This window comes from Sus scrofa, chromosome 3, assembly GCF_000003025.6.
Source record: "Sus scrofa isolate TJ Tabasco breed Duroc chromosome 3, Sscrofa11.1, whole genome shotgun sequence".
NCBI classification, from domain to species: Eukaryota; Metazoa; Chordata; class Mammalia; order Artiodactyla; family Suidae; genus Sus; species Sus scrofa.
Window position 1 is genome coordinate 43,669,201 of NC_010445.4, and position 10,619 is coordinate 43,679,819.

Sequence of the window (10,619 nt, forward strand, 5' to 3'; positions counted from 1 at the left end):
TGAGGTTGAGCGTTCAATCCCTGGCCTCGTTTGGTGGGTTAAGGAGCTGGTGTTGCTGTGGCTGTGGGGTAGGCCGGCAGCTACAGCTCTGATTCAGCCCCTAGCCTGGGAACCTCCATATACCATGGGTAAGGCCCTAGAAAAGGCAAAAAAAAAAAAAAGGAATGTGATCATGAAGCTTGACTTAACTCACAATCTTTTCAAATATGTCCTCAACCCAGGCTCATTTCATCATTTATCAAAGATTGATATAGATTCCATATGGAATCAACTAGGGTACCAGCACCTTGTCTGATGGGTTGGATGAACTCACCCCATCGGGATCCTTCACCCCCACACAACTGTTTTTTCTCTGCTTTGCCCTGGAAAGATCAAAGTTTCCCTACCAAAGGCTCCAGTATTTGGCCCAGGGCCCTCGAGGTTGAGAACAGCACAATGGGTTCAGAATCCACATGGTTACTGTCACTTCCTTAGGCCCATTTATCCATCTCCAGGTGGAAAGTTTCCTAAACTTAAGTCCAAGGAGGGAGGGAGGGAGAATTTGTGTGTGTGTGTATGTGTTTTTGTTCAATTTTATCCCAGAGATCTAAATTCAAACATTCTTCTAATCTAGGAAACCCCAGTATTTCTGTTTGACATCAGGAGCACAAAGTTGTCAGAAGAAAGAAACATATATTTGCATATGATGACACATTTGCAAAAAAAAAATAAAAAGTGTCATCGTTTGTTACCACTTCCAAGGATTGGAGAGTGAGTTCAGGTTACGCGCTCCGAGAAGTTCCCATCAATCCTCTTTTTAAAATTTTTTTAATTTGGTTGTGAAATCAGTTAACCAAAGGGAAAATTTCTCAGCTCTTCACTTCTGCTTTTGAAGGCTATAAAGAGTGAGGGAGAAATTGGCAGACAGTATACCTCTTGGAGGCACAAAGGCCATTCAGGGACCCTACCCTCTCCAGCCAGTCTTCATTGTTCAGGTATCACTTTAACTCCTCCTTATGGCTAGTCCTAAGAGAGCTTCTCCCTCCCTCCCTCTCTCTCTCTCTGTCTCTCTCTCTCTCTCTGCCCCCCTCCCATCCTTTTATCTCTTTCCCTCTCCCTCCCTTCATGCCTCTATGTCTGAGTGCTGGGCTATTTGCAAAAATGCCAGGTTTACTATAATGCTATAGCTTGTAAAATATGGGGGGGGGGGAGTTCCTGCTGTGGGTCAGGGGAAATGAATCTGACTAGCATCCACGAGGACACAGGTTCGATCCCTGGCCTTGTCCAGTGGGCTAGGATCTGGCATTGCTGTGAGCTGTGGAGTAGGTTGCTCAGATCTGGTGATGCTGTGGCAATGACATAGACCAGCTGCTGCACCTCCAATTTGACCCCTAGCCTAGGAACCTCCATATGCTGCAGGCGTGGCCCTAAAAAGACTGTGTGTGTGTGTGTGTGTGTGTGTGTGTGTGCGTATACACACATAGGGGGAATTAGTACTGCTTATCTAGAAGTTCAGTATCAAACTTCTGCACCAGGTCTAACAAATGCACTTCTGGTGTGGGCTTAACATTAGCAAATACTTTTCTCTGGACCCAAAGGAGGGCTCCTTCATCCATTCAATCATTCATTCAAAGACTCATTCTTTGCTGGCCTGCAGTGTACTAGATGCCGAAGGAAAATCACCCGTGAAGGCAGCCCTAGTGGGGACTGGAACAACAAATGGTCACTCATTTTCTCCTCTTTACGCAGGTTTCTGAAGCAGCCATGGCCATAGTACCTGAACCCGCCAAGGAAGTGATGGCTAACTACGGGTCAGTGGGGAAACTGGTACTAGTAATGCGAGCAGGGCTACCTTCTCAAGAGCGCAGTGTTAGCTGTGCTTAGAGACCAGATTTGTCCCTCATCCTGCCTCTTTTAGTGGGAAGCGGGGTTCCAGGTTAACCTGGTTTAAAGACTCATTTCCCACTGTAAGTCTGGACTTGATGTCATTGCAGGGGAAGGAAGGCTTCAGTGAGAAGGAAAGCTCCAGTTTTAACTGGGCTGGAAGGGGTCTCGAGATCCAATAGAGAGCAGCTGGGGTACCTGCCCTGCCTCCTAGGCTGCTCCAGGAATATGCCCATGGAAACTGCTAGCTCCAGGCAGCCCTAAGGAACAAGCTGTTTGCAGTTTCCTATTAACAGTGAAGATCGCTTGCAGGGAAGGAAAATTCATCCTGTCCAGGGGACATAACTGAGCAAGCTCTCTGCTTTTATTACAGTGACAACAATAATGACCTGTTATTTGAGGCTGATGGCCCCAAAGAGATGAAGGTAAGGCCATGCGCTTAGCTCCCAACACATGCAGGGGCTCAGGCAGGGGAAAGTCTCAAGGAAAGGGCTCTGGGCACCCTTATTCCTATGGAATTCTGTGATGAACTGACTCGCCTTCTCCAGTGAGACTGATGCAGGCCACCCCTCAGTTCCGGCGGCACCACAGCGGTTCACTGAGCCTTGGTGATGGTGGCCATGCTTGAGGAGGGTGAGAAGAAATGATGGTAGAGAGAGTGTTTGCTGTCTCATGTTGGCAAGGCAGCCAAGGCTTCAATGCACAGTTGCTTCTCCTTTTAGAAAAAGGGGTTCAGCCCTAAAAATGATGAAACTCTGTCAATCACTAGAGTCAAACTCTGAGACCCATTTTCTCCAGCCCTAGGTGGGGTGTGGTGTATCTGTCTGGCCCACCCTCCCGCTGCCCCTGCCAGGGGCTAGAGCCTCTGTGCTGGGCAGGAAATTCTTGCTTTCCTCTGAGCTGTTAGAGGTCTCTTTAACTGTCTTCAAGACGTTAAACCATTCTTGTGCCCAGGGGCAACTTCAAGCCTTAATACACTTACACAGTTTCTCTGAACAAAGGGAAAGTGGGAACCTATTTCACAAATATCAACCACAATTTTGGGGGGTTTGGGAGGTTTTTTGGCCCCAGGGGGGACATGTAGAAGTTCCCAGGAAGGGGAACCACCCCCTTTTTACAGTGTTTGCGAGATGCTTATGAAACAGCATTTAAAAAACAAAAACTTGTAGAGAATAATTGAAAACTCATTGATTGCACATAGAAGTACTGAAAATATGATCATCACAACCATGAAAAATTTAATACATAGTCTTGTGCTTTGGGTTCCAAAAAGGTAAAAATGTAAGAAGGCATAAGTTTATGGTTAGGTGGAGCATGTGTAAGAAAACACAAGGTTAAAATGGGATATATTCTTGAGGAATACCATGTAGGGTGTCAGAGAGCCCACATTCAGGTTTGGGGTCTGCCTCTGGTTGCCACATGCCTATGGGTAAACCACTGAACCTCTCTGGGCTGCAGAGAGATGAAACATTCTCTGGAGAAGCTCTGTAATCTCCTCCTGCATCCTGTCTCAGGTCAAAACATGAGTTCTCTGGCCCATCCACCTACCACGCTGACATTCTTGGTCTGTCCACAGTGCTGCACCCAAAACCTGGACCTTGGTTCTCTGAGAAATGGGAGCATCCAGCTGCAAATCTCTCACCAGCTCTGGAACAAGAGCATCAGGCAGATGGTGTCTGTCATCGTGGCAGTGGAGAAGCCGATGAAGAATCCCTCCTCCCAGGCCTTCTGTGATGATGACCAGAAGAGCATCTTTTCATTCATCTTTGAAGAAGGTACCTAGGGAAAGCTGAGGGTAGACACGAGATCTCTGGTCCTTTCCTTCTCAGAGGCCATAACTCAACGGTCAACTAAACTCCCCTGAAGCTGAAACCCTTTAAAAGTAGAAGGCCCAGGAGTTCCCTGGTGGCTCAGTGGCGTAAGGATACAGTGTTGTCACTGCTGTGGCTTGGGTTTGATCCCTGGCCCAGGAACTGCCAAATGCCATAGGCACAGCCAAAAAAATAAGTTTTTTTTTTAAATAGAAGGCCCATCAATGAGAGGAAAACAGAGAGGCCTAGAAACCCAACTAACCACTTTTGTAGTTGAAACAATTCTTTTTTTATTTTTTGTCTTACATCAGAATGTTTTGTTCACTTAAAAGGAATTTTTCTTTAGTGAAATAATGATATACCTGGCTAGTGCTATTAATCTGAGGAATGGAAGCTTTTCTGGAATTTATAGGCATGCATAAAAAATACCCAAAATACTATATCTCCATATATTACTATATATAATCCAATTTGGTGATGGTTTTAGTTTTCTTTTGCGTTATTGATATTATTCTTAAAACAGGACCTGGAGGAATTCATGTTGTAGCTCAGCAGTAATGAATCTGACTAGTATCCATGAGGATGTACGTTCAATCCCTGGCCTTGCTCAGTGGGTTAAGGATCCAGCATTGCCATGAGCTGTGGTGTAGGTCACAGACACAGCTCGGATTCTGCATTGCTGTGGCTGTGGAGTAGGCCGGCAGCTGAAGCTCTGATTCAACAGTTAGCCTGGGAATTTCCATATGCCATGGATGTGGCCCTTAAAAGACAGGGAAAAAAAAAGCAGGACCTTGATAACTACTCACAACTGCAAAGCTCCTAGTCATTCTCAGGATGCTTTCAGTTACCTTGTCCCTGTGAGTCTCAGAAGGTCCCTGCTGGGCCAGTGTGTGCCATTGCCCTTTTTGCAGAAGGAGTTCTGTGGCTCTTCCACAGCAAGCAATAAAGCTGAAGCTTGAACCCATATCTTAAGGCACCGGGTCCAGTGTTCTTATCCACCCCAGCTTCCTCCCCACCAATATTAGAATCAGACTGTGGCTGACCTCCCTCAGATGTCTTCCACGGCACCAGATCCTGCCGCTTCACATCATGAGGTTTGCTCTTCTAATCTTCTGCCTAAAAGACACCTCTGCTCCACATTTCAGAGCCCATCATCCTTGAAACGTGCAATGATGACTTTGTCTGTGATGCCAACGTGCAGTCTATGGAGTGCAAACTCCAGGACAAAGACCACAAATCTCTAGTGCTGGCTGGCCCACACATGCTGAAGGCTCTCCACCTCCTCACAGGGGACTTGAAGAGAGAAGGTACCTGGGGACACCCTCATTCTTTTCTTGGCCTCCTGGAAACGTGCCAATTATCTCTATCTTCAACAAAGTAGATCATTTAGGCAAATGATTGACATGAACGAAATACCATAAAACACAGAGTATATACAGGTTGTATGTAGGTCCTAGAATGGATGCCAGTTTGAGGCCCTTAGCAGGTTCATTTTCAGCAAGAGAGGTGACAAGCACATCCAGGACCACAGACCAGCCAAGTCACTTAATGGCAGTGCGATGTCAGTGCTTCTGTTGGAAAGGGGTCATTTGATGGACAGGACCTAACTGCCTGTGGGTTCTTTCTTCCTGTTGCGGAGGTCAAAACTAGAATGGCAAATAGATAATTTGTCCCTCCTCATTCCCAACTTTGCCCACTTGCCCCTAACATCCTTCCCACCCAATACCAGACGGTTCCTGAGAAGCTGACCATACTGATGAGCAGGAACTTGTATCTCTCTACTGTCACTGGCCGTTGTTTCAAGTCTGGGGAGCCCATTGGTTGTGGGAATCTGCCTGGCACCCTGCCACTGTGGCTGAGCCCTGTGTGCAAGGGTGTGACCGGGGGGCAGATCAAAGGAGCAGTGTGGTCTCATTCAAGCTGCTGACCTTGGAGAGAAGCATCACAGGGGGAAAGCTTCTCAGCTTGGCCAAGACAACTCTGTTTCTCTAGAATTGCATTAGAAGCACAACCTTGGGGCCTCCAAGGGAGACAGCTGTGACTAAGGAAGATTAAAATGAGCATCTCTCTTTGGACCACTTCTCCTAGTCAAGCAGCCCTCCTCCTTCAGGTTCTTCCCGCCGGCTGCTCCACATTCCTGAAAGAGATCCATGCCTGATGTCCTTTGGGAATCTGGTTTTACTTCTTTCTTTTCACGCTGATCAGACTGTTCTGGTGTTGTGGATAGGCACATCACCAGGCAGGGGCAAGATGGCTTGCTTTCTTCTAAAAATCAGAGCTTCTAATTGTTTATTGCCACTGTGGTGAGGCTCTGAGAAGCCCCCAGACCCTTCTTTGGGGAAAAACCTGATTCAACCAACTGAACCTGTTATTGTCTGGGAGAAGCCAGCTCTCCTGTCTATGAGGCCATAGGAATTTTGGATGCTAAAGAGGATCCTAAATGGCACCAGTCCTAGGCTAAGGGTCCAGTGCTTGGTCCAACTCTGCAGTGCTATGTCCCTGACCACAGGCCCCTCTCCTTCCCTCAGTGGTGTTCTGCATGAGCTTTGTGCAAGGAGATGATAGCAACAACAAGATACCTGTGACCTTAGGGATCAAGGGAAAGAATCTGTACCTGTCTTGTGTGATGAAAGATAACACGCCCACCCTGCAGCTGGAGGTGAGTGAGTACCAAGGGCTGAAGGCCCTTCTTGGGCTTCACTGAAGCACCCCCAGCCATTACTTCCAAGACAGTGACCTCTTCCCCCCTACCCACCCCCAGAAGGTCTGGGAGAAGACCTACTTGATAGTTTTCCAGATGTGTAAATAAGTTGAATATAATAAGTTCAGGTAAGGGTTAATGCAGGTAACTTTCACTCCCATTGTGGCAAGTTAAATCATTCTGCTGATGTGCTTACATCATGACATTGTTAGCCCCCAACTGATTATACAATGTTAGGATTGGAAGGGGAGTCTCTTGTTAGGGTTGCTCCATCTGATGGATGACACTATGGGAACTTAATTAATTCAAAGCACCTGTCACCTGTCATCATCTCCATGCCACTCCCAACATCATACTTGCCTCCACCAGCATTCCCAGCAAAAGCTTCCTCTCCAAGTTGAAGTCATTCTAGCCAGGGCCATGAGGAAATACACAGCACAAGTCCCTGGATCCTAGGTACTTCCAGAAGCTTTCATCTAATTTTCACTTTCAACAACCTTCCCATCTGTGTCATGCTCCCTACCATTTGGCACTGTTTCAGAAAAGGATGAGGGCTCTTTTGGTCACCATACCGAAGGCTGGGGTCACAAAGATATGTCAGGGCCCTGGCACTTGCCCCTGTGACCTGTTTATATGTTTCATCTCTAGCTGACCTGGAGAACATCTTTTCCCAGATCAGAGTAGGGTATCTTTGACCTGTCCCTTGCAAAAAAACTGTATTTCTGCTTTGCTGCAGGATATAGACCCCAAAAGATACCCAAAGAGGGACATGGAGAAGCGATTTGTCTTCTACAAGACAGAAATCAAGAACAGAGTTGAATTCGAGTCTGCCCTGTACCCCAACTGGTACATCAGCACCTCTCAAGCAGAACAAAAGCCCGTCTTCCTGGGAAACTCCAAAGGCCGCCAAGATATAACTGACTTCACCATGGAAGTCCTCTCTCCCTAAGGAAAGCCATACCCAGAGGGTCCACATGGGCTGAAGAACCCCGAAGGCTGACAGAAGGGGACTGGAAAAGTTGGTACATGGTTGCTGCCTGAATTTCACTATTGTCTAATCGATGCCCAGCTGTCTTCCCTAGATTAGTGCTAAGGAGATCCCCCTGCCCCCCAGTGAGGAGGAACAGCCCCCTCCTCTCAGAGCCCATCCTCAGGCCCCATCCACTGAGCCAGCCTTCTCTCACCCCTTCTCCTCACTCAAAGCCAGCCTGGTGGAAACCATGGCACACTAGGGTCACTGGCAGTCCTCTGTCCTTGGCACCCAGCTTCTGATGATCAATCACTGAACTATTTATTTATTTATTTATTTAATTGTGGGTTGGTCTATTTAATTTAATTCAAGGGGGCCAAGAAGCAGCAGTGTCTGTGAAAGATCTTAGTCTTCCATAGCTATGGAGTCAATTTCTTTGGGGTGAGTGTGCCACCATTATAATCTCTCACCAAGCCTGAAAACATAATAAGCTCAAATTATTTAAAGAAGAATGCTTATGAATAAAGAAGGATGATCAGATTGTTCAATGATTCTGAAATAAATGTCACTGAAAAACATCCTTTTCCATGTGGTCATTGGCTTGCCTTGGCTCTGACATAGAAGGGTAAAGATAAACGGTACCATGAATGTTCTCTGTGTGGAACGAGAAACCTTCTCCTTATCACTGAAGGCGGAGTACTTAGGGACATCACTGGCCAGCGAAGAGCAGCCTTTATACCCCTCCTTTTCCATTTCTATTTTTCAACAAAGGGATAGTTGGTGCACAAGGGTCATCTGAAAAATAGAATTAGCTAAAATATTCCAGGGAATAACGGTTGATGGTAACAGCTGCCAAGTATTTCTCTATTCATTGACTCAGCAAATATATATTAAGCAAATGCTATGCACTGGGTGCTGGAAATTGAGAAACAAGAAAGGTAGGGCATTCCTAACTAAATAGGGGAGGCACATGTATACAATGAACATAAGGCAGCATAAGAAGCAGAGGTAAGGAATTCCTGTTGCTGTGGTTGTGGTGTAGGCCAGTAGCTACAGCTCCTATTTGACCCCTAGCCTGGGAACTTCCATATGCCAGAGCTGCAGCCCTAAAAAAGACAAAAGAGCAATGAAACTAGAACACACCCTCACACCATGCACAAAAATAAACTCAAAATGGCTGAAAGACTTAAATATACGACAGGACACCATCAAACTCCTAGAAGAAAACATACGCAAAACACTCTCTGACATCAACATCATGAATATTTTCTCAGGCCAGTCTCCCAAAGCAATAGAAATCAGAGCAAAAATAAACCCATGGGACCTCATCAACCTGAAAAGCTTTTGCACAGCAAAGGAAACCCAAAAGAAACCAAAAAGACAACCTACAGAATAGGAGAAAACAGTTTCAAATGATGCAACCAACAAGGGCTTAATCTCTAGAATATATAAACAACTTATACAACCCAACAGCAAAAAAGCCAATCAATCAATGGAAAAATGGGCAAAAGACCTGAATAGACATTTCTCCAAAGAAGATATACAGATGGCCAGCAAACACATGAAAAAATGCTCAACATCGCTGATTATAAGAGAAATGCAAATCAAAACTGCCATGAGATACCACCTCACACCAGTCACAATGGTCATCATTCATAAATCCACAAATAACAAGTGCTGGAGGGGCTGTGGAGAAAAGGGAACCCTCCTGCACTGTTGGTGGGAATGTAAACTGGTACAGCCACTATGGAGAACAGTTTGGAGATACCCTAGAAATCTATACATAGAACTTCCATATGACCCCGCAATCCCACTCTTGGGCATCTATCCGGACAAAACTCTCCTTAAAAGAGAAACATGCACCCGCATGTTCATTGCAGCACTATTCACAATAGCCAGGACATGGAAACAACCCAAGTGTCCATCGACAGATGATTGGATTCGGAAGAGGTGGTATATATACACAATGGAATACTACTCAGCCATAAAAAAGAATGACATAATGCCATTTGCAGCAACATGGATGGAACTAGAGACTCTCATACTGAGTGAAATGAGCCAGAAAGACAAAGACAAATACCATATGATATCACTTAGAACTGGAATCCAATATCCAGCACAAATGAACATCTCCTCAGAAAAGAAAATCATGGACTTGGAGAAAAGACTTGTGGCTGCCTGATGGGAGGGGGAGGGAGTGGGAGGGATCGGGAGCTTGGGCTTATCAGACACAACTTAGAATAGATTTACAAGGAGATCCTGCTGAATAGCATTGAGAACTTTGTCTAGATACTCATGTTGCAACAGAAGAAAGGGTGGGGGAAAAATATAATTGCAATGTATACATGTAAGGATAACCTGACCCCCTTGCTGTACAGTGGGAAAATAAAACTAAAAAGAAGACAAAAGAAAAAGGAAAGAAATGAGAAGAAAAGAAAAGGAAAAAGGAAAGAAAAAAGAAAAGAAAAGAAAAAGGGAGTTTAAGATGGCAGAATAGAAGGACTGGAGCTCAACTTCTCTCCTAAAAGCAACAAAACTACAACAAAATGCTGAGCAACCTTCAGCCAAATGGACTCAAAACTTTCAAAAAGATATCCTACTCCAGAAGACAAAGAAAAGGCAACATTAAGAGGTAGGAGGGGCTATTACGTGATATAAGCAAACCGATACCTCTAGGATGGGAAGCCCCATGGACTGGAAAGTAACTGTATCACAGAGACTCACCTACAAGGGCGTGAGTGTTCTGAACCCCATGTTAAGTCCCCAAGCCTGGGGATCTGGCATTGGGAGAAAGAGTCCCTGGAGCATCTGGCATTGAAGTCCAGTGGGGCTTGTGCACAAGAGCTCCACAGGACTGAGGGAAATGGAGACTCCATTCTTGAAAGGCACATACAGGATTTTACCTGCGCTGGGTCCCAGGGCAAAGCAAAGTCTCCATAGGAATCTGGGCCAGACCTGACTACAGTTCTTGGAGGATCTCCTGGGAAATAGGGGGTGACTGTGGCTTGTTGTAGGGGAAGGGCATTGGAAGCAAAGCTCTTGGGAATATTCATCAGTGTGCATTTCTCTGGAGGTGGCCATTTTGGGAAAATCTGGCCCCACCCATCAGCACCAAGAAGCCCCAGGGCAAACAACAATCCAGGTGGGATCACAGCCCCACCCATCAGTAAACAGGCTGCCTAAAGACCCCCCAGGCACAGAGCTCCCTCTTATCTCACCCAGAGACAAAGCCCCAACCACCAGAGGGATAGGAATCAGCTCCACCTACCAGTGG

At 46.0% G+C, this 10,619-nt stretch overlaps 1 protein-coding gene across 2 annotated transcripts; it reads left to right on the forward strand.

Annotated features, from left to right (window-relative positions):
* IL1B (interleukin 1, beta 1) lies at nt 926-7,925 on the forward strand. Of its 2 annotated transcripts, NM_214055.1 has the most exon segments (7): nt 926-974; nt 1,729-1,790; nt 2,237-2,288; nt 3,440-3,638; nt 4,820-4,981; nt 6,203-6,333; nt 7,112-7,916. In NM_214055.1, coding segments are annotated over 6 exon segments (804 nt in total). In that variant the 5' UTR covers nt 926-974; nt 1,729-1,743; the 3' UTR covers nt 7,325-7,916.

Excerpts from the sequence above, each read along its gene's own strand:
- IL1B (XM_021085847.1), top strand. The coding sequence starts at position 1,699 with ATGGTCACTCATTTTCTCCTCTTTACGCAGGTTTCTGAAGCAGCCATG. Across the intron at positions 2,289-3,439 it reads ATGGCCCCAAAGAGATGAAG|TGCTGCACCCAAAACCTGGA; the intron begins GTAAGGCCATGC and ends GTCTGTCCACAG. Across the intron at positions 6,334-7,111 it reads CGCCCACCCTGCAGCTGGAG|GATATAGACCCCAAAAGATA; the intron begins GTGAGTGAGTAC and ends GCTTTGCTGCAG.